This window comes from Amblyomma mixtum, chromosome 3 (assembly GCF_055824585.1).
Source record: "Amblyomma mixtum isolate Tamu chromosome 3, ASM5582458v1, whole genome shotgun sequence".
NCBI classification, from domain to species: Eukaryota; Metazoa; Arthropoda; class Arachnida; order Ixodida; family Ixodidae; genus Amblyomma; species Amblyomma mixtum.
The window spans coordinates 68,027,293-68,052,459 of NC_143014.1; the positions used below are offsets into that span (position 1 = coordinate 68,027,293).

A 25,167-nucleotide genomic window follows, 5' to 3' on the forward strand; every position below is an offset into this window, starting at 1 on the left:
ATACTACACGCACCGCTACAAAACGCATGATCAAAAGCATTGTCAAAATTTTTACAAAACGGTCATATGAAACCTGATGCGAGAAAGCTGCGATAGCAGTAGGATTTACTCTCGTTGATTACTTTGATGCTTTTGCTGTACTGAATGCTTTTACTCTAAGTCGAGGTTTCACACACGCGACAGGATTTTTCTGGAGGGTGAAGGTGGGCAGAGGTGGGTTGGGGGGCAGCCCCGTAACTAGGGGGTTGGGATGGGGAGGTGACTGAGGGCGGCACTTCTGGAAAGCAGCTGGCTTTTCCACTGCGTATTTTAATTCGATTTCGCCTTCGCTTTTTGTTCCGCTGCTTCGTGGGCTTCTATTGGGTGGATATCTTGTGGAGGGTGGCGGTGGGTGGGGTGGTGGTGAGCAGAGCGTCTGGAGGATGGAGGCTTCACTCGCCGAGGCTTCACACAGACGACGCCGTCATTTTCTCCAAGCGGCGCAGGTACTGCCACGGCAGTGAAACCGAAATCTTCAAATTATTCAATCTCTCATACTTTAGCTGCAGCGATGCGTACCGACTAACGGGAACCGATGCGTCCTTTCGTGCCCTGTCGAACTTCGTAACCGACGAAAAGGCTGCAAAGGAAAGAAATGCACCAAGGGCCTAGCAACTGGGGACCGCTTTCTCCTCTCACCTTCCATACGGAATTGTTCAATTCGCGGAAATTATTGCGCCTGCTGACTTTCGAATAAAGAATTCCAGTGACATATTGCTTCCACTATCGCTAAACCAATTAAAATACTTGATGCACCTCAAATTAGCTCGCTGGCAGTCCAGTGTCCCAACGCTTGGCTTGTGCATACGTTGTTGGTAAATTGTGGATTATGTAACTGATAAAAACTAGCTCATCAGAAACGGATACGTTTAGATGAAATTTCCAATCACTTTATTACAGCCAGGTCTTTGGACAGTTGGGTCAAGAAATAGAATTAGACACAGCTCTGCTGCATTTGACAACATCATCCTTTTTTTTTTCTCTCATGCATAGAATGCAGCGCGTGAAACACTAATTCGCAGATGTTCAGGTTGCACATTTTCAAACTCACACAGTTGTTTCAGCAAGACTTGCGGGAACAAAATCAGCACTAATAAAGGCAGGACGTAGGAGAGCCTAAAAAATATAGGAAAGGTCCTTGGTTTGATAGCTATCGCAAGGCATAAATACTAACAGAGGCACGTTTAGGAAGTTTGCTTCATCACGCGCACAAGAAAACACACTTCTTATTTGCTTCTTTCGCTTGGCTCGCCTCGTAGCACATTTTCGAGATAGCAACTAGAAAAGACGGCACAGCGCTCAGCGTGCCGCTCTTATGCAGGTACCGTTGCGGTAAACCGAAAGGCACAATTCGAGTCTGAAAATAAACTAAACACTCAACAGTCACCGGAGCTAACACATCTAAGAACACACATACATACGAGCGCTTCCTTAAATAAACAACCATTGCAGTATGCTAACGCGTCTTCGAGACGTCCTACAACAAGTGAAGGCTGGGTTCAGGTATGCCCTACCCTCAAAATATACACCACTCCGGCTACGTTCAGCTTGTCTGAAAGCTGTTCCATGCAGTGAGACGAAACTCTGATTGATTCCGCTTCGCCTTTTTCATAGCGTGCAGAAACACCTGCAAGGAACGGAAAGAACTGCGCCCAAGTCAACGAATAGAAACGTGGTTTAATACTGTCGGTAGGTCGCCAACTGTGCAAGAATATAGGCGAATAATTTTGGCGGAATAATACTTTGGAGGTGCAAGAAACGCGCCGGTAGCGTACAAGCAATCACTATGCGCGCAGCAACAATAGATGACAGCAGTATGAAGCATCCCTTTTTCCCTCGCGTGCTGTGAACAAGTACAAGAAAAACGCACTGGTACATGCCGCCGACGCAGCCGTCACTGAGCTTCACAACCACTCCGCGTAGACAAAAAAAAAAAAACGAAACTGACGGCAGGCACATTTTTCGCCTCACAGGTAAGCCTATTTCCATGAAAATACACCACAGACCACAAACAGAAACGATCTTTCCCACCAGACATATTTGGCATCAAATGGGCTTCAAAGTGGGTCTCAGAACCGCCTTCCTTTCTTCGTTCTCTGTCGAACACGAAAACACCAGGAGCCTGTAAGCGCCTTACGATCGAGCGATGTCGTTGCAAAAAAAGGAGCGGGAAATTTAAATGTGAAATGTTTAGCCCTTGCCATTCCTTTGACTCGAATTATTCTCTTGTCAGGTGTCCTTCGCCTAGCGCCTCCGAAAGCAACGCCCCGCTCACCAAAGCAGGCACGGTTTCCCATGACAACTCTACTCAGTAGTACCTTGAGTGGCGGCGCTGGTTAGTGCGTGCGTGGACCCCCCCCCCCCCCCCCCCCCCCTCTCATGAGTTCACTGCGCTGTTAGGTCACACAGCAGCCGGAAGAAACGAAAGAGACCTTAATTTTGCTTTTCGCAGTGCCTTACGACTTGTTCAGCGTAAATGTTTGGGCGAGTTGGTTGCTCGGTGTTGCAAGCGCAACTTGTCGTCTTGCGACTTGGCTGACACTACTCGCCAAGCTCAAAAGGAGGCTCAGGGATCCTTTAATACCCGACTTCGCATTGTGATCCGAAAAGGGCACTTTGGGCGGTAGAAGCGTTTGAACAGTCACCAGGAGTATAGACAAGGCACATTCGGCTTGCAGCTCTTTGTCTTAGAGAAATCGAATGAGCAGTTTCAGTGACTTTTAGAGGACCGAAACGGGCACTCTCTTACGCTTCACGTACAGAAGCTGAAAATCCCCCTAGCGCGTCCGCTCAGGGCGGTGGCATCAGCAAAACCGCCATCTCCGCACTCGCGCAACATTCATTTTCAGTTTCGCCTTTTCAAGCCGGCAGACGCGTTGCTCAGGAACGTAACCTCAGCGCAGCATATATATGTAAAAATAATGCAAGTTGTCCAAGTGTTGAAGTCGTGTGTTTATAAAAAATGCAGCGCACAATTTTACGGCATTTAATTGCTCTAATTTTGTCCTTAATACTCAACAAAGACGCATTAATTTGGGCGCTTCACAACGAACTGATTGCTTAAGAAACTGACATCTTGACTAGCTCTGCGAGGCAAAGAAAAAAGAGCAGTGCCAAGTCCGCGAAGTGGTCGCCTCGTCAAGATAGCTTTCCTTTCTCCTTCTCGCGCTCAATAAGGAAGACAACAAAACGCCACCAAGCGGCATGCCATAACAGCTGTGATGAGTCAACCGCGCCCACTTGTAAGAAAAAAAGATTTCACTACCTTGGCATTAATTGGAAAAGACGTTGGCTTGGCTGCCGAATAATGTTTGTTCCAGACACAGTGAAAAGTTTCTCAAGCATGAGTAACCCTGCGGAATTCTGAAGACAGCAAAAAAGCTCGGTATTTGGCACGAAATGTAATGGCCGGCAGAGTCGCGACACTTTCTCGATTGCCTGTGGTGTGCGATTTGCAAGCCGATCTTAATTAAAACGGCTTCAGGTGGCATCGTGTTCAAAGTCGACTAGCAATTTGACTGAATGCTTCGTTCTTCTGATCTGTGCACACTCCGTGCACGAGGGGAGGCGTCCGGCGGCTGCTGCTCAGAGGGCGTACTTGGGCTCGTAGTAGAGCGGCTGGGGCAGCGCGGACGTGGGCGCACTGGGGCTGAGGCTGCCCAAGCCGGAGAGCGGCGCGGCCGAGAAGGGGCCCGCCGAGAAGACCTTGCGCTCGCACGGGCTGCTTCCGCTGTGGGAGAACCGCATGCCTGCGTGAGAGGAGAAGCAACAGAGAGCGGTTAGCGCTCGCCAGATGGAGCTCTTGTCGGCACACTGCGCGGTCGAAGCTGTATCGGCCGTTAAAGGCCCGCATTTCGCGTTCACTTCTACCTCTTCCAGTTCAGCTCTTGCGAATGCGGCCTGAACATAACCGCAAGGACACTCATGGAAGAGCCGAGTTGGCCAGGACATGGTAAGACGCGAGTAGGGTCCTTGGCACAAGCGGATAGGTATAGAATAGCATCAGAATAGCTAGGGAACAATAGTGTGCGATAGAATGTGATGTACGTACCGTTCGGATATGACGGTATGTATATGTACGCATGCCGTTGAACCTAAGTGGTCTCTGCTTGCAATAGGAGGCATGGAAAGTGTATTTTCCATTTTGTACGTGGTATCCCACAATAAATTGCCAGGTTTCGTTCAGCAATTCTATTTTAGCGTCCAGGCAACGAGGGTGAAGCACTGAGGCAGTTTCTCAAGAAACAAGCTGTCATTCGCAGTCAGATTTCACCTTGCCAAAGTGAAAAAGATTGAAGATTAAAAGACAGAGAGAGAGAGAGAGAGAAATCGCTGCCCAGACAGTGATTGTGATTGCTATAAAAGCAGCGTATGCATATATTACATGTCATTGCTATAAGGGCAGCGTATGCATATATTTAGCATGAATTGGCATCCGCGACGCTAGCTTGATTTAGGGCAGTGATATTTGCTGTTGCAAACGCAGGGGACTGCATGAAGCGTACCGCAGTAAGTGCAAAGTTTTTACGGTGTTGGTTAAGTACGTGCTTTGAAAGTAAAATGTTTTTGCTCAGTGAACTGGAAATCAGCTAGAATCAACAAGATTAGTTCAGTGAGTTCTGCCGTCAGTGTTAGTGTTAAATATGACATACTGCTGGTGCCAAAAGTGCACACGATAGAACGAAAAAAAAAAGAGAAAGAACCTTAATTGTCTCCCAACCCCAGATATATGTGATTCGAAGTTTCAGCTGGCACTTTTTTGAAGGGTTGTTGCAGTGCACACTCTCGACTCCATGTTGCATACCTAGGTGGCGCCAAAATTCAGTTTTCTAATTTTTTTCTCGTCTTTTGCATAGATACCGTCAAATACTAGAGCCGACAGTGTGTCAGGCGACTGTGTCGCGGCCAACTGGCGTCGATATCATGTGCGCCGTAAAGAGGCTTCAGCGTGCCGCTGCTCGTTTTCCGGTAGGCGGTGGCTGGTTTTGGCTACCGCACACAAGGCGAGCTCTTCTCAAGACCGTTATTTACGCCGTGACGCCTTCTGTTCGTATCCACAACAGAAGACAGAAACCAGAGGAGCTTCGACGCGAGGAGAGCGCTCCCTGCCTTGTGAGCGAGGGTACGACGTGCTCCTAGACGATGGTGTCCCATGCATATTATTACTAAGTACTAGCGTTGGCGAGCCTGATTTGATCGCGATGTTATGTATGGTTCTACCTTGTATCGTGGAATGAATTCCGTTTTTGCTTCGGAGCGACTATGAAAGACTCAGTCGGTACGAAACGTCATACGCTGTAGAATGCGCTGTTAGCAAATTGAAAGGGGAGGCTAATCTTTGTTGCGAGAGAGAGAGAGAGCAAAAGAAAGAAGAGATTAAAACAAAAAGAACGAAAAAAAGATGTAAACTGTTTGTCCTTTTATCAAACTCCTATTTGTACACCTTTTCGTCGAAACGTGCGGCGAGATACACTACACTTGACTCGTTCACTGCAGCGTACGCTCCGCCTGCATCCGTTCGGTTAGCCGTAGTTACGGGATAACCACGGTATCTCTATGGAGCTGGTGGAACAAAAAAATATACGCCACTGACACCTTTTCTGATAGGTTAACGCAGAACTTGTGCCTTGCAGTACTTTCACGTTGCGAGCGACAACTTTCCCAAACTGCTTTCCTTGGAAATATTGTCTTACTAAGACCATTCCGTTAGCCCCTCCAAGCGGAACATCGGAACTCTTTGTCGACACCGGCACGCTTAATTTTCATCGGACAAATAGAAACTATCTCTCGGTTTAGAACTGTCACACACTTACTGGAAAGCAAGGCGAATATTTCCACAAACATGCGAGACAGCTCTAGTGAGCATGGCGAAGTATTAGCCTGATATTTTTCTCAACAAACTATCTTCGCCCCACGCACCAGAGGAGTGCACACACAGAAGCCACACACACATAAGAAGGTTTCAGCATCTGTGCCCCGTTCTTTCAAGATGCGAAACCTTGACAGTAAGATACATATAACTCATATGGCTTCAGCCGCCGGCTGAGGAGAAAGACAGCTGTGCACTTCATTTCTTCGAGCTTAAAAAAATTTTTCTCGGATAACGCACTGGTTGATATAAAGCAAAAAACTGTTGGGCATCACGTCTGGCAAGTTCGAAATCGAATTCAAAGAGGCAGTGTGAAAGCCGGCTGCCTCCAGAAGCACCACCCCCCAGCCGCCTCCCCACCCCACCCCCTTTTTTTTATCCTGCACTTCATCACCCCCTCCCCCCCCCCCCCTCACCCATCAGAAAAATTCTGCCGCGTGTGTGAAGAATCGGCTTAGAGCAAAATCATCAGAGTAATCATCGAGTGTAAATGCAACTCAGGTTTCCATCAGGTTTCAATTGTGTCACTTTTTCTTATACCCTGTTTTTGTTTTTCCACCGCGGCTGAGCACAAGTTCTTTCATCCTTGAGCTTACAAATTCAAACTGGCGAACCATCTATTCTCGCCAGCTTGAGAGGCATCACTAGGGTCCGCGGCACCTGGTGCGGTGGCCCGCCGCATAAACCTCGTAATTGAGAAAAAGTCCAGCCTTGCCTGAATTTTCAGCAAACCCGCTATATAGACTAGGCCAGCTGTTGTTCAGCTGCCCTAGTCAATACCAGCAATTTTTATTAGTGAAACTCCCTCCACTTTGCGGATATCGGCAGAAGGAACTTGGTACAGATACACTGGCTATGATACAAACGCCTGCAAGCGTGATATAGTGCATGGAAAAAAAAAAACTAAGAAACACAAGCAACCACCATTAACCGTCATAAGTGTGCACAAGAAAAGTGAGCAGACTACACGACGTGGCAGATGCATATTCAGGCGACAAAATTTAGGGGACGCTTATGCTTCGCCTTTAAAAATAGAACGGGAAAGCGTTATCGGGTCCCTTTCACATCGCCTACCCAGCACTTACACAACGACCTAAATCCTAATTAATCACAATTACTAGGCATCAGTACACGAATCTAAGATAGTTCAAGTCAAAGACCAGAACAAATTCACTAGATACACCTCTATTCAGCTTGAACTAACGAGCATTCATGGCCCATGTGTATACCGTGCTAGTCTCGCAGTCCGAAGGTCAAGGGGGTGATTGACGCCCAAACCCAGATTAACCCAATTTACTTTTCATCTCAGTTACTTTCCTTCTGTTTCAGGAATTTCCCGGAGAAATTTTGTGTCAATTCGAACATTCTTCAACCAGTTCCTGAATTTCATGAATTCTTTGCTTCCATCAGGATTTTTCGCTCACGGCTAACGACGTTGACGATGACGATGACTCCGGCTTTTCTGTGACACGGGACCCTTAACGTTACCGCGTTAAATTTTCGTAAAAAATCTAGCTATAAAAGTGGGCGACTCAGTTCGTTGCCAACATTTCGACGAGGACCATGACGAAGACCAGTCTACGCTGACGCATCGGCGTAGGCGTGGCGCTTCCTCCCGCGCTCTTTTAGCGTTCTGTTTTTCTTTTCTCGGCTTTTAACCAGGCGCCGCGATTGTGAAAGCAACCTTCCTGGTAAAACGTAGACGCGGGCTCCCGGCGTTGCCGTAATTTCGTTCTGCGTGTGTTTTCAGCTATTTAGTATTCTCTTTTCCCTACGTTCCACCACCAACGTTATCAACAGCTCTTTAAGATTGGGCTTATCGAACGGTGTATTTGTGCGCCGGTGTATGCTCCGCGGGGACTCCGCGTCATCGGCGTCCTGATGATAAACACTAGATCCAGAGGTTTCAGTTCGCGCCACAGCCGCCGCATTTTGAGGGACGAAAGGCGAAAAAAAAAGGGCCTAACCCTACCGCAGCGGTGTCCTAGTGGTTGAGCATGCGCCTCGCATGCAGGAGGTGCGGGGTTCGGTCCCCAGTGCCACCGGGTACCCACCGGTGATACTATGGGTACAAGCTTCTCCCCTGGTCAGCTTAATCAGGGTGAAATGCTTGGTAAATGGGACTTTGACCTCACCTTGAGCAAACGCAAAAACCTATACCATGGTGCTCTTTGACCGCAGATGCCCTTGCGCCATAAAAATTCGCTATCAATAAAAGGGCCTAACCAAGAAACGGCGTACCTCGTAGTGGGCGTTCAAAACAGTTTGCCATTTTAAAAAGAATTAAAATTGCTTGGAATTTAACTTTGCTTGTAACCTGGCAATGTATATAGGCAAATGTACTGCAGATTCACCGAACGAAGCTCTGTTATCCATCAGGGCTGGCCTACGCGTGAGGGCCGTTTCACATGCATGCGATTCTCGCCTGCGACGCTGCGAATTCTGTTGGTCTGCGACTGGGGAGGGCCGCCGGTCTAGCCGTAGACGGCCTGCGACCAAGTTCCGTCCGGCTGGAATTCAGTCGCAGCAAGTCGCAGCGTCGGTGTGTTCGCTCTGCGACTGGCCAATGGGCAGCGCCGAGACGGCGCGTGACGTGACGTCACGTGGGAGCTATTGCCGCGGCCACGGCCGGTCTCGAGGCGCGCGAGCGAGAGAGCGCGTGCGTCCAACCAAAGCCACCGGCCACGGCAACAGCTCCCACGTGACGTCATGTCACGTGCCGCTCAGCGTGGGGTCACGTGGGAGCTGTTCCCGCGGCGTAAGCAAAACTGTTTATTCTAATCAAAACATAGGAAATAATGCCTTGCATCTAAAAACACGCTGGTCATAACATCATCAACACATTCCGTGCAGCGTTTCTGTCGCGTTTAATCGTGGGTTGCCTGTGCGAACATCGAGCAACCTTGCGTGTCCCCCGATGGAATTCGCTGGGTACGCGTTGCATGTGAAAGCACTGCGAAAATCGTACTGCGGCGTCACCGACTAGGCCGACTATTTTCGTTCTAGTCGCAGCATGTGAAACGGCCCTGAGGCATCTCGTGACGCCCAGTCGCGAACCGCACGAAGCGCAATTCAGTGCCGCAGAATCACGGCGATGCGCGCGCAGTACGCGGCTCAACACTGCCACGAGCTCCTCTGTGAGAATCACCACAAAAAAATTTTGCAGTTCAGATATCTGCTGGATGCAGAAATGCATTGGCGACGAGAAACACATGCCAAAGAGTGTACAAGAAGTTATTATAAGGAGGCGTAAGCACACAGCATACCATCGCATTGTCAGAAGCCATAACGGCGCAGTTAGTTGACTCGCTCGGGCCCCACTCTTCATTTAAATTAAAAACATATATTGTTCCGCCTAAGAAATATATGCATACCACCAGAAAGCTAATAATTTAGTTTTATAACGCGAAACACCAACTGTTAAAAATACACTGCTGTGGGATCGTGGAATAGGCTTCTCTTGTGAAGGTGTGCATGACACTAGAAAAAAAAGGAGGGGGGGGGGGGAGGACACTTACGCTTTTCTCTTTCACAATCACAATCATTATGTGAAAGACCCCCCCCCCCCCACACACACACACACGCTTGTGTGTGTGCGTGTGTGTGTGTGTGGGGGGGGTCTTGCACATAATGATATATATATATAGGAAGCCCTGCTTTAACCAAGCCGTATGAACGTGCCTGCGTCGAGTAGCAGTAGCGTGTGACACGCAGCCCGAGGGTGAGGGGTTTCCGATGCGCCGCTGCGCTCAACGTTCAATTTTGTTAACATTGGCTGCGCTGGAGTGGCTGGCGCCACCTCATGTTCTGACATGTGGGCCCATTCAGCGCATTACCATTGCACATTGCAATATGCATGAAGAACTCGCGAAACACATACTTTATTAATAGCTATTTTTTCACATCTGTCTTCTTCGGATGTTTGCTTTTAAAATACGTTAAAAATTCGGTCAGAACTGTGAGCACAAAACAGCCGGCCACTCAAGTTAGTCAAGATTACACACATCTATGCCCTTTCAAACATAAATAATTGTAAAAACGCTGCAGTAGTAAAGCTGAGCTGCAAGCGTTCGTATTGGCTGCTCTCTTGAAATCGACACGTTCCAGCCATAAGGTAGGAAATGAAAAGAGCGAAGAGTGGAAGTGCGACCTATATAGGTGGTCATCCATCATAATACTCAACAGAGCAAAAAAAAAAAAAAACAGCGTTAAGGAAGGAAGGGCGCAATACAAGCGTTCTCCTTCAACTAAGTTTTTGTCTTCTCTTAAGCCCCAACTCCAACGACACTTCCTGGGCGTACGCGCTCAGCGTCGGCGCTCTTGGCGCCGCGCAACGACAGGCGCTGGCAGCAGTACGCACCTCCATGGTACTAGGCGCTGGCTAGCGCTGCCGCACGCTGCTCGCGCTTGTGCTCACGCTGCTGTGTGGTTGCTAGACCTTACAGGCAGATGCTGGCCAAAACAGTCTGACTGCCACAAGCGTTTTCGAGCACATTTCACTCAATCAGCACTCGTCACAAGCAAGATATCGGCTTACCTGTGCTTGGCAGGCTTGGCAGAATCTCCGCTGCCACTTCAAGCCACAATGCTGCCTTTATTAGCTTATTTTTATGGCTTTTATGGCTCGCCTGCCAGAGCGACGGCCGCCTTTCTACGGCGGCGATCAGACTTTCATTTATTATTTTATTTTGCGACATGGCGCGAACAGCCTCGGCACCAAGCAAAAATGTAGACAGCAATTGAAAAGCGCGCGAAAAGCCGCACCGGATGTCCCGAGAACCGTGTCCTTCCATTGATGTATGAGAGACGTGACGGTGAGCAGCTTCCGGCGCTCGCGCTAGCGCTGGCGCAGATATCTAGCAGTGACAGATATCGGCGCCTCGCCGAGGTTCGCTGGCGTCTCCTGCAGTGCGCATGCGCAGACCGGTTCTAGCGTACGCCAAGAGCGCCGACGCTGAGCGCGTACGCCCAGGAAGGGCCCTTGGAGTTGGGGCTTTACGCAGAAAACGCTCACGTATAAGTTTTTGCTTGTCACACTTTCGATGTCAAACTTGATAATGCAATCTAATTAAGGACGCACATGAAGAGAGCCGAAGCCTCGCAAGACTTCACACCCGCTTAGCATCGTCTTCTACTTTTAATTAAAAGAAAAACTGAAGCTCAAATGAAAAAAAAAAACAAACATATATGCTCGTTTCCTGAAGAAGATGAAGATAAAAACTAAGCTTAAACTCATCGGTTCTGTTGTGTCTTTGCTTGGCTCTGTCTGCTTTAGGCTAATGTATATTATTAAGCGGAGTAAATTCTCTTCAGTGGAGCGGGGGATATATACCGAGTGTTTTTTTAGAAGGTCCAAAATTTTTAAAAAAAGGTAAATTGCTTTTGATTTATTTTAGCACTGGGGCTGTACTGGAGGCTACGGCGGGCGCCAAGCAAGAGGAAAACTGCTTTAATTAGTTCGCTGATTAACTAAATATGTTAATGAACTTTTCTAATTTTTATTTTAGGGGTTATGTTGTATTCGCAGAATTGGAGATCGTCCTCCAAACAGTCCAACCGAGAAAAACAATTTTAATTAAAAATTTTTCACGCACATTACGAGGCGCGAAAAAGTCACCCTGGTAGGCATCTTCACACCGTAACTCAGCGGCGGTGAGCGCCTCTGACGTAGTTCGCTCCGCCCTGCGCTTTGCGTCACACGGCTGATATCACCCGAGGCCCGGACGGGCGGCCTGCGCTATCGCTGCTTGTTTCGCTTCGCTCCGCGGCCTCACGGAATGCCGCGTTGGAACAAAAACGCGCTGACACAAAGCGCAGGGCGGAGCGAGCTACGTCATAGGCGCTTACAGACGCTGTGTTACAGTGTGAAGCTGCCTACCAGGGTGACTTTTTCTCGCTTCGTAACGCGCGCAAAAAATTTTTTCATTAAAATTTTTTTTCTTGGCTGGACTGTTTGGAAGACGATCTCCAATTCTGCTAATACAACATATCCCCTAAAATAAAAATTATAAAAGTTAATTAACGTATTCAGTTAATCAGCGAACTAATTAAAGTAGTTTGCCTCTTACCTGGCGTCCGCCGTAGCCCTCAGTATAGCCCCAGGGTTAAAATAAATCTAAAGGAATTTATCTTTCTTTAAATATTTTGGACCTTCTAAAAAAAAACACCCGGTATGTTGTTACAAGTAGGATGCTGCTAACGTTCGAAATGCGAAAGAAGCAAGAAAAAGCTGGCATCGCGCTTTCAAAGACAGCAGCCGGATTGGAGGGAGCATGCAAAAGAAATCACACCAAGAAACAAAAACAACAGTAAATAAAGAGAAGCCGAGAAACAAGGACATACAAAATCTGGGAATTTAACGGAAATAAAGAGAACAGAAGTACTGATCATGATCTCCTATATATCCTCATAGCAGGTGACATTGCGCTATCGCCAGGGATGGCGTTACTGGCTAGCCTATTTGCTGGATCACAAGATTGCCCACCTATCTCTGCTTTTTTTTTCTTTTTTTAAGGTCAGAACGCACACGAAACAACTATGAATAATCGATTATCGCAAACACGCCTCTTAATCACGCAGAGACTGGGATCAGGAAGTGAACGAGGCCAGTGAGTCAAGCCGATAAGGCGACCTTTTGTCAATAAAGCCGATCAAGGCAGTGGTGTTTGTTTTTCTCTGTCGGGCGCGCATGTTTACTACTAATACGCAAGTTCCAAACTTAGTCCTAGGAAGAGCGGTATGTTTTCACCTATACATCTCGTATGGGACATACGCGGCACTTGTGTGGAAGCAATTAGTACAAGAGTTGCCGGCGTGTTTGCCCCGGTACTCAGCATCGCTCGATACGCGCGGGTTTCCGTGTATATTTACATACGGCCTTTGCATGACCTCTCCGTGTGAGTTTACGCGACAACTCGCATGTATCAACAAACCGAGTGCGGAGTGATATAACGGTTCTCTTGTACCATGGCCGAGCCAAACAATATATCGCCGCACCCAAAGAGCGGCCCGCGGCAGCGCTGGCTCTCTCTAAACAAACGCACACAAAACAGGGGAAAACTTTATTTTTCCGCGCCGTAACTTCCCCTTCCCTTTTCGATTCTCGCATCTTCCGTACAGCCGGAGGAGGGTTTCAGAAAATACGCGATACGCGACCAGAGAGGGCTCCGCAACGCAAGCGCTTGCGAACGGAGACCGTTGTTGAGAACGGAGGGGTCCTGGAGATGACTAACTCGTTTAGCCTCACAGGTACCGGCTCCGAATGACGTTGACGGACTGCGCTATCGAGGAAACTGTACAAGAGGGTTTATTCTACATATTTACAGAAGAGAATCGAATCGAATGCAATCCTCCGATCACACAACAACATCCCGTTAAATACGGTTCGCGTTCCCTAGATCCCTGCCTGGGGAACTTGGTTCGAATAACGTTGTCCAATCGGATGGGCCATTGATGACGCTGGCGGTACCACCCACGGCACGGGGCGGTGCTGAAGCTCTCTCGCTCTCTCACAGCTCGGGGGATGAGAAGGGGAAGACAGTCATCAAACACAGATGCGTCACCTTGACCACTGCCGCAAGTGTTCTGTGCGTTGCCTCCGTGGGAAAGCAGAATCCCGCAGTCTCCTCGCAGGTGGTTGAACCTTCTCGAACTCCCCCGCCGGATGGCCGAAGCACGAGACTCCTTCGACACAGCGTCTTTCAAATAGCAGCCTCGCTCAGCGTGACCTTGCGTAGCAGCATCCAGTCCGGTGACCCGAAGGCCGACTCGGCCAACGTATACCACTGTTTCCGCCGTGCTTCATGTGCATCTCTGCTTCCAGCGTTGCTGTTGCTGTCGCAAGTTCTCGCCGCATCTTTGCCTAACGACGACACTCGTCTGACAGTAATTTCTCCCAGGCCCGTGGTAGACAGCGTCCTTCGATCGGTTCGGTGATTTGGAGAGCAACAGCCCCGGCCGTCGTCGTCTATGCTTCTGCCGCCGGCGCCAGGCCTTGTCATATCCCTTGCTTTGCGATGAGACACACCCGGCTCTCAGGACCACGTTGTCCACTCTTAACACCGTGTACCGAAGTGCGCGCGCAAGCGTTGTGCATTCGGGTGACCCAACGTTCGTAGAGTAGTACCAGCTAGCAGTGTGGCATTTACAAAATAGTGACGTTTCTTCGCTCGGGAAGCGGTGGCCTTAAGCTGGTGCGGCAGTAGAACGGAAACCTATGCAAATCCGAAAGCAGGGTAAAAAGCACAATTTACTGGTGAGTGAGGTTTAATTTCCATAATATACACGCGGAGGGGGGGGGGGGGGGGGGAGCGATGAGGGAGACTGAGGTGGAGGGCTTCAAATTAACTTGGACCTCCTGGGGTTATTTACTGTGCGCTGACATCGCCCGGCACATGGGTGCTTTTGTATTTCACCCCCAATCGAAAATGCAATCGCCGTGACCGGGTTTAGATCCTGTGACCTTGGGCTCAGCTGCTGAAATGGGACGGAAAAATAAAGTCGAAACTCAGATGCATTAATGCAATTAGAAACTATTGTAATTTGTAATAGGTATCTGAAGTGTTTCTACGTTGCACCAGAATGTTCAGATTTAGAAGCTGGAGGAATATAATGGAGCCATACAGCTCAGTGCATGTTTGCCGGTGTCTCAGCTATAGTACAAACGGAGTGAGCTTGTGGCGGTCCAAGACGAGGCGACCACGGCCACATTTATTGTAAAAGAGAACCCCGGCGGCAAAGGAGAGGCGACAAGCTGCGGCTTAATTCCGCAGGACCTCCGAGAGCGTTCTGAGACACGTCTTCCTAGATGCGCGTATCATGGAAGCTGCTCGCATCGCTATAAGCCCCATACTAAGTTGCCACTGATGCCTTAATCAGCAGTGATTCAAGGCCTTGCATATCGATGGAACTTTGTGCTGAGCGCTTCTTTGAGGGCGTGTGTGCTGCGCTGGGCTTTCTTTTTCGCTCTCTTACGTTTCCATGCGCCCCCTCAACGAATGCAGTACGGTAAGGAGGCGCGATACCACTCTCGCTAATCGCGCTGCTTTCCTGCCTTTTTATGCTCTATCCCTCTCTCTTGGACGTTTGAACATTTGATGGAACGCCGCATGACACGCGGCTACAATTTCACTGTAATCATAGAACTAATTCTTACTGTTCCGTGAATGTACGCTACTTGATTACGGTAAGTATCGGCAAACTGCGGCGTACATTTGTTGCCGCCAGTTCGTTGAGCGTTAGAGATGGACATCGACGCGAAGTGGAGTGGAGTGGAGAGAGCTAGTGCAGACACATCATCGGGAGAAGAAGCTGCCAGTGGACACAGCACAGGAGAGGAAGAATTGGAGCAAATCCATGAGAAATATCCACCCCGCATAAACACGAGGGATAAGCTGGAAGGAGGGAAAAGTTGTCAGCCTTCTAGCATTAGTCATAGAGTTTTTTTCAAAATTACCTAGAAGGAAAAGAGGCGCCACCGTTCATTCGAGTTTTAAACAGCAATTCATCCACTTTGGAAATGCCGAGAAGTGGTATTCGTATTTGGCTTTACTAGTGTTCGGCTGAAAACGTCGATTTTGAGCATAATCACAGCTGGGCCGCGTTGCTCTCCACTCTGTGCTGATTAAATTCTTTGAATATAGTGTTTTTCACTTCTTTAACAAATTTAACATAAGTGGATGGTTGGTGTTAGGCTCGTCCCTGATAACGAGCGCGCTCACGCGCTTGCCTAACGTACTCGTACCGGGCTGCCCGGGGAGGTCCGCGGCACACTTCGGACAGAGCCTTTCGCCTTCTCTGTCTAGTTGGCCGAGCTTCGCATCGCTCGCCAGCATTAGGTTCGTATGGCAACTAGCAAAATATTTCGTTAAGGTTTCTCTTGAGGAAAGTCGCATTGTTACGACTGTATCCACGTGTTTTGCCAAACACGAGCCAACACAAATACGAAGTGCCCACTTCCCGGAATGAAGTGCACCGCGCTGACACTTTTTCCTCTTGGTAAGCGAGTGAATAAACTTTTATTAGGGTATATATCTGAAGTCAACCGCTGGTTCTATGAGAAACTCAATGGCGTTAGGAAAATTTCTGCAAGCTTCTTTTTCCTCTTTTCGGCATCACGACAAGAATGTGCGAGTTTGCTTTTTCATGTCGTTAGCTTGGCATTTATTGAGTGGCTTTCCGTGACTTCTTTGACTGCAATTAGGTGCGTTGGCCTTTGGTAATACGTTATAATCGATTTTAATCTGCAGCACTAAACAGGTGTACCTGCTTAATTTATACAAACGTTCGCCTCCACGTACGAAAAATTCGGGGTTTCATAAAGAACCACTGAAAGTCCGTGAGTTACTTTTCATTCTTTTACTGTACACTCTTGCGGTCAGTTAGGAACTGGCTCTGTATCTCAGTCTATCATTGCTCCACGAGAAAAAAAAAAAACTTGAACAGCCGAAAATTTTGCAATTTGGGTGCGGTGCGGGTAAATGAATCGTTAAGTTCCTTAGTATTTGGCCGACATCTTGCAGACCCAGTGAGAGAAATCTGAACAGAGCGAAGTTTGTCTTTCCCAGCGTCCTTGCCTAGCGCTTTTTAATTTGTACCGCTCAGTTGGTACATACCGTGCAGTTGTGGTTGTGCTGCGTTACGTGATAGTGTTGTGTGCTGATTGCATTGGCATGCCTTGTCTTTACAAGAAACGCATTGCTAGACATCACTGGCGCATCTGATATCACTTCGTAGGCTAGGACTAAAAGCTTTAGGTTTACAGGCTGTTTTCAGCCGGGAATTGTTGAGGCTCACAAGAAGATGAATCGTATATCAAACAGCATGCATGCTTGTTATTTCGCGCTAAACAGCCGCTTCCGCCAGCAGAAGGAAAAGGCCAGCAAAATCTATTTAATCTGCACACTGCGGAAAAAATCTCGATGAGGCAAACTGGCGTTTTTTTTTTTTCACGCCTTATTCGCTCTCCCATTCGGATCCATCTGCTAGCAAATACTCGAGGACCAGACGAACGGCCCGTCGTCACACAGGCGGCAACTGGGGGGACACAGGTGATTAGGGCGAAATTTACGGCTCCGGGACACCGTGTTGCGCACTGGGCGCGCAGCGGAAGTTGCGACAGTCGCGTCCCCGACCCTACGGCGGGCGCATGGGGCCCTGACCCAGCCGAGCTGTCTGGGAACTTCTCGCCTTCTCGGTGCGCCACTTGGCTTTGTGCGTTTCTGTGCCCGCGTGCGTTCTGTCCTTGATCCGGTGAAAGAAAAACACGGCGCCTCGTAGCGGGTCGGGCCCACACACAGGCAGCCGTATTGTCTTAGCTGGAGACACCCGGCCGCCTCTTCCTGTTCCTCGGCGAGGCCTGTCAGGCGGCCGCTGGTGCGGCTTCGCCCGGCGGCTCCCGGCCATTACTGTCAGAGGCCGAGTCGGCGAGGGCCAGCCACGGAGGGCATCGGCCAGCTATTCTCAGTGTTCGCGCGGACAAAACGAGCCAACAACGGGCTTCCTCTGTGCCAAAGGAGCAGGCCGTGTGCACAGTATTCTCAATAGAGCCAGCGCCGATCGAATGCGAAAAGATGGACGCTGTGCAACGAGAGCGCAGCACTGACGTCGGACGGATGTGCGCCGTTCAGCATCTTGCATATGACGCAGAACTAGGCAGCGCTCAGTCGCTCTCACTTTGCGCGCGCTTTGCAGAGCACCAAGTCGTGTCTCCACGTACAGTCTTTGCCAAAAGTAACCAGGCTGCGCGGTTTGCTTGTCAGTCGTATATTAAGGCTATTATGCCAGCCCTGAATCCCTGAATCTCTGTATGGTGAGGAGGACCCCCGTCCTCACCTTCAAATAACTTTCTGATCTTTAGGGAAGCCGTGAGGGTTCTACAATACGAACGAGGAGCAAACCATGCGGCTTGGTTACTTTTGGCAAAGACTGTACGTGTAGTGGTCACTTATAGTATAAAACCAGGCCTGCCGCCGCATCTCGGGAAAACATGCAGTCAGCATTCACAAAGATGGCAAAAGTACAGTGGAGCTTAGCACGGTGCCCCAGCCTTCTGTGGAATGCTAAATTAAAAAATTTACGCTACGCGGTTCGAAATTCACCGAATGCTAGAAGCGCAACGCTTGTGCAGCAGCAGGGTTCGTTATCTCTGCCTTTCCCATCGCATCCGAGAGAGCGAACGCTACGCAGCGAGTTTACTACACATACACAGTATTGCAGTTACCCTCTTCGCACCGTACGAAGTGGACAGCGAGAAATTCCCACTCTCCAACACCAGCCGCAAATGGCTTCCACATTTGTCTCCCCTCTCGCCAAATACCGCATCATGCTCTCCTCTCCCGGCTTCTATGTGTGGCGACCCTCTATCCACGTACGGCGCTTGCTAAACACCACCTAGAATCCGAAATACACCCAAATACGACCTACTCTTCCAGGCGCCTGCGTCTCTACTGTCTGTGAAAGGCGGGTGCGCTCAAGCCATCTCGTGTGCGGGCCTCCTCTCCCAGCTGCGCGTGATGCGGACACCGCCGAGACCTCATGCTTTGAGCCACTAACGGCTATCGCTGTAAAATGAGAGATTTAAACTTGTAGCAGTTTTCCTAGTCGCTCACGTGTATGATGCCTAACGCGTCGCTTCCAGACATTTTACTGTCAAGGCCGTTAACAGGCCCCCGAATCACTATTGTCTGCTCATCCCTGTTTTTCTATGTGTTCTTCTCACCCATCGCGGCGTTATCCTACTATTTATGGCCTCATAGAAGTAAAGCATCGCCGCTGGTTGGCTTCCATGCACAGGAGAAGAAAGCGTGTTTACGAGAGCATCGTGCATGAAGGGTAGACGTAGACTCATGGCATCGGCCGCCGCGGTGGCTCAGTGGGTATGGTGCGCAGCTGCTGACCCTGAAGACGCGGGTACGATCCCGGCCGCGGCGGCTAATTTAGATGGAAGCGAAATGCTGGAGGTCTGTGTAATGTCCGTGCCCGTTAAAGAACCCCCAGGTTCAGGATCTTGACCCCAGGAGGTCAAGATTATCCGGATCCCTCCACTGCGGCGTCCCTCATAGCCTGATTCGCTTTGAGACGTTGAATCCCGTAAAACCAATCATAATATCGGCCGAACATTGGCAGCCTTGCATGTGCTACCCGAGGCGTACCCCTTCCGGCACGCTGACAGTGCCAAAAGGGAGGGAAAGCTAAAGCTGTCATAAAGCGGCAGCTGGATTGTGCGTGGCGCTTTGCCATGCGTTGCAGTGAAGGTTTGTTTGTCCGCGCGGGAGCTTCTTTGGACGGACATTGAGAACAAACTGGTGTTGGTTTGCACCGCTATGTTACTGCGTTATGACAAAAAGGCTACTTTCCCTTTCATTTCTGCACAACTGCGGGATAATCTACATGAAGATCTCGCCAAAGTACGTCCCCACACTGAGGCGCTCACGCTGGAATCCAAGGCAATGAGGTGGTGCATCACCTCGGCCGCCAATTTTAGCACCAGACGCCTGGGATTCCTTGGCCTATCCACTCACGTGGGATACTACTCTCCATTACAAACAAGAAATAAATCTGGACTATGACAACATTAGAGAAACGCTTCGTACACTTGCCTCGTACGGGCAAATCTCTCGCCGCCACGCAACTACGCATTCTTCGACGCATACACCCAAATACACTCTTTACTCTGTTGCCCGTTCTTTTCTGCACCGTATCCGACACTCCCTCGCATGTATAAATTGTCCCGAACCCTTTGCTAATTTAGAACATTCCCTTTCCCCTGCCCCGTTGCCATTCAGTCCCCTCATTTTTCATACCCTTCTCCCCCAACAGGGCGAACTTGACGAGCCTCGTACCAACCAGTTGACTTCGGTGATCCTGGCCCAGGGTATCCTCGAAACTTAATATTGCCTTGAAATAAAGTTTTCTCTCTCTTTCTCTAGACACGATGAGCTACGCAACCGCTTTTTATTGACAACAAAAATCGCATGGAATTGTCCTGAGTGTCCCTTTAAGCATGCAAACTTCTTAAACTCTATAATGGAAGCTGTTTGCTCTTCGTTGACTGAGCTCAGCCAAGGGAAGAATTAAAGCTGACCAGCCCAGATTTCTCTTCTTCTGCCACATAACCCATGAGCGCTGCCACCTTAGGTTGCCGCGTTCGTGCCAGCAGGCCGCGCCTGTAATCCGGGCAACCGCTGAGCAGCCCGAAGAATATCGCGGAATTCTAGTTGACGCCACTTTGGCAGCGCTCTCGCTGTACGGCCCTAAAGGTGCTCAGTGCCGGCTCTGTGAAAACATCTCTTGAAGCCACTTGTTACGGTGCGCGGTCACTTGATCATTTTTGTATGAAAGTGCAATTCTTACGGGTAGCACGTTTAGCGCAACAGAAAGACCTTCACAAGGGAGACACACTGGACCAGGCGCCTTTTTTTTTCTTCCAGGCTTTAACTGACTCTCTTTGAGCACCTGAACTCCAACAAATGATCTAATAACTATCCTCGTATTCACGTTCAACCTTGCATAGATTGTTGACACGCCAACTCGTATCCATGATCAAATAAGCTCAGTTGTAGGCCTAATACTCCTTTGAAATTACGTTCTAAGCAGTGAGATAAGAATCGAAATATTACAAAGAATTTTAGATAAATAAAATTAGGCGTGTGGAATATGCAGATAACTGCCCTTGTTCGCGTACATCGCACCAAAGCATGTATTTGCATTTAACAAAACTAGCGATAATGCTATAATGATATACCTAGTTCATATCGGACTATCACTCTTGCCTAAATTATTAACTAGGCTACTTAAAAGTATAACGCGCAGTACAAAAGGGCGTTACTGCAGCACCAAACTGCACAGATTTGTTAAAATCTCGCAAACAAAATCTGATGTTATTTATCCGAATTTTCGTGGACAATGTGGTGGTAGCAGGCGCAGGATAGGGTTAACTGCAGATCAGCGCTTCCGAAGATGCATTTGTCTTGCAGTGGGCTTACTTAGGTTGCACCGAAACGTTACAACAAGTATACTGTTAGTTTTTGGTCAAAAGCTATTGCACTGCTGTCGATGACCTTTCTATAACATTTGCGAAACGTCACAAATGACCTTTGGAAGGACATTTTTAATACCTTAACTATCTGCCTATACCGCGCCCACTGACCATCGTTAGCGGGCCCGCTGCAATAGATATGAATACAGATTTCAAAGATTTCCACCCGTTCTTGAACATGCTCCGCAATCTGACTTGAAGCTAGAAAACTACTTCCATTTTCTCTTTAGTTTGTCTTTACTCCGCGTACGATGATTTTTTAATCGCTTGTGAAAACAGCCGATCGTGGACATAGACAATGGCTGGCTCCAGCAGCGTGGCACTCGTCCTGAAAAGCGGCAAATCTCGTGATTCAGAACTGCCCGTGATTTATTTTGCCGACGATATAGGTAGCAGTGGCTCTGAAGACGTGCCTCATCATCCGGTTAGTTCAGGGGGCAAGGAAGGAAGACGTGTGGAACCAGCCCAGAACATCCGTGGCGACGCCTCTGCCAGTTTCTCATTTGGGACCGTTTTGTTCCGATCAGCTGCCGTTTTGCAAAGGGGATTGCCGCTACTGACGTTATTTGTCTCATCTGTGGGGTTTCCGCATCATATGTCAAGATTTTATACCCCCTGCGCTGCGATGGGTTCGCTCAATGGCGTGACCAATTATAGGGCCTAAAGTGATTGTTTCCAGCCGGAAAACTGTATGAGCTGGGACTTTGATGCTTTTTGAAGGATTTTTTTATTGGACTGGCAGAAACTTTCTACATTCAAAAGTCTCTTTAAAAGTTTTCTTTTTTATGAATAAATATATTTGGAAGTTTCGTTCAAATTTTATCTAAAAACCTTTATTTCGAAAAAAGAAAATTTGATAAGACATTCAACACTTCAACGAAGTTAATATTATTAAAAAGTCTGTTTAATTTGCTTCATTTTGGTGTAGTGCATTTAACTGAAAACCTCATCGTTCTTTTCGCTAAACATTTAAACAACATATGTGCAACTTTTGCTAAGATAGTAGCGTCAGCCTGCAAGACCAGCCCCGCCATTTGTGGTCCACCACAACTTAAATTATAACAGCAAGGATCAAGGGGAAACGAGGGCGTCATTACAATGCGCAACTAATATGCATAACTCATACACTCACCTTCTAACAGATAGCATATGCTCTCCAGCTTATATAACCAGCCGTACGAAGGTTGCCATATGTGATAGCAGTCGATGGATAACATTCAAATTTTGCTGACTGTAATTATGGGATGTGCATGCAGTATATGGCGGGCCATCATCTTATATGCGAAAGTGCAAAGTTCTGGAAGCTGAACTGCGCAAACAGTGGGAAAAGTTCTGAGACGCAGTGCTTGAGAATATTGGCAATGTTTTTTGGGGTTATAGTTTGAACGTATAACAAAAAAAATTGTAACGGTGCTTTATAATTATGTTTTGAACATTAAAATAACATTTAGAACACAGTAACAGCATAACGTTCAGATTTAACGTTAAACTAATATTTACCATAATGGCATTATTTTTTAATTTTTAGCATTAGCCTAGCATTCCAATGTAACATGTAACGTTAGGACAAGTTACGCAACAATTTTATAACATAGTTGTAATGTTCGGTGCTACCTGTATAGTTGGGCTTATGATAATGGCCTACTCCTGTGCATAGCAACGGTATGACGTGGAAATCGGGCAAGTTTGTAAGTTCCAAGTGCATTAGTTTGGTCGCCATTATCTCTAAAACGATGCGGTGCAGGTTGAAGCCCGTGTGAAGCGTCTAGAGGTCCATCCATGAATTTCGTAATGGTGCCTCATGGGAGGATAAAGTTTCTCCTGCTAAGACTGCCCACGCCGTAAAAACTCTACTCAATGGGCTAACATCTGATGAACGTGGTTTTTAAATAGGAAAAAGCTCCAGGCATTCATAACGCTGCAAACGGCAAGGCTCGTCGACTCCGGGCACCTCCGCAGTGTAAAGCATGAAACAACACACACACACACACACACACACACACACACACACACACACACACACACACACACACACACACACACACACACACACACACACACACACACACACACACACACACACACACACACACACACACACACACACACACACACACACACACACACACACACACACACACACACACACACACACACACACACACACACACACACACACACACACACACACACACACACACACACACACACACACACACACACACACACACACACACACACACACACACACACACACACACACACACACACACACACACACACACACACACACACACACACACACACACACACACACACACACACACACACACACACACACACACACACACACACACACACACACACACACACACACACACACACACACACACACACACACACACACACACACACACACACACACACACACACACACACACACACACACACACACACACACACACACACACACACACACACACACACACACACACACACACACACACACACACACACACACACACACACACACACACACACACACACACACACACACACACACACACACACACACACACACACACACACACACACACACACACACACACACACACACACACACACACACACACACACACACACACACACACACACACACACACACACACACACACACACACACACACACACACACACACACACACACACACACACACACACACACACACACACACACACACACACACACACACACACACACACACACACACACACACACACACACACACACACACACACACACACACACACACACACACACACACACACACACACACACACACACACACACACACACACACACACACACACACACACACACACACACACACACACACACACACACACACACACACACACACACACACACACACACGCGCGCGCGCGCGCGCGCGCGCGCACACGCACGCACGCAATTCTTTAAAGTGTCGACAGCACCCTTTAGTGTAACAGGGTATGTATCATTCGGAGTAAAACCATATCGTCGAATAGCGTCAAGCCATTTTTTTTTCGCAAGTGTATGTCGGCTGGCACTTCGTCGGGCATGCGAGCAGCTGGTTCAACAGATTGTGATTTTGTTAGCCGAAGCTTTCCACCGCGCGGCCATATCATAAAGTTTCAATCGATACCGAGAAACGAGCGTGCTGACGCCGAGGCTCGGATGGCACATAGTGATGGTGTTTTCATTGAGATAGCCTTTTCTAGATCAGACATTGGAGCCTTGTTGGCGCATTTAATGCAAGCGGCAATGCAGTCGCACTGGCATGATTCGAGTCATCAACAGGACCGCGTCTGTAAGCTTGACGCTGGCTCACGATTACATTTGCCATCTATGGTGGTGCGACGTCATGGGACTTTACTCCACCGGCTACGGCTTGGCGTTGCCTACACCAAACACTATCTTCACAAGATCGGCATCGAAAGTAACCCAAATTGCGCACAGTGCTACACTCCAGAGACTATTGGACACCTTCTTTGCGAGTGCCCGAACTATACTGCTGCAAGAAGAACATTGGAGGCAACCGTGAAACAACTGGACTCTCGCCCTCTCTCTGAGGAAACTCTTCTGGGCGCCAGGACGAGACGTTCTGATTGGTGGCGTGTGATAAAGGCCCTGCTCAACTTTTTGTGTGAAACAGGCCTGGATACTCGTCTGTGACTGCCTGTGCACAACCTACATGGTTAATGACATGTGTCGGTGTTTGTGTTGCAGACACCAGTTTTATGAGTTTTATGTGCGTCTACTAACCGCGATGCGAGTGCCAGCCAGTGTGTGTGCGTGCGTGCGTGCGTGTGTGTGTGTGTGTGTGTGTGTCTGTGTGTGCGTGTGCGTGCGTGCGTGCGTGCGTGTGTGTGTGTGTGTGTGTGTGTAGACATCACCCGTGAAACTCATTGTACTATGCCATCATCAGCCTTCATTCGCACTTTCCTTTTCCTCCTTTTCCCTTTCCCCTGTGTGGAGTAGCAGGCCAGGGCCATGTTACCACCGGCCGACCTCTCCACCTTTCCCTCATTAAAATTTTTTCTTCTCTCTCTCTCTTTTCATGCCACTTTGAACAGAAGAACGCAACAAGAAGAATTATTGTAGCACACTTCAGCCGTGCGTTAACGCTAAAGCACATGCCTTGACACGGCGGAAACCATCACCTAAAATAAGAACGGC

The 25,167-nt window shown here is 48.5% G+C and overlaps 1 protein-coding gene across 1 annotated transcript in view; it reads right to left on the minus strand.

Moving 5' to 3' along the window:
• Positions 1 to 2,420: 2,420 nt before the first annotated feature.
• Positions 2,421 to 25,167, minus strand: part of LOC149350510 (forkhead box protein F1-like) — an 82,836-nt gene continuing 60,089 nt past the window's right edge. Inside the window, exon 2 of the mRNA XM_089576893.1 lies at positions 2,421 to 3,788. Within this exon, the coding sequence (XP_089433019.1) occupies positions 3,625 to 3,788 (164 nt within the window). The 3' untranslated portion in view covers positions 2,421 to 3,624. The remainder of the gene's footprint in view (positions 3,789 to 25,167) is intronic.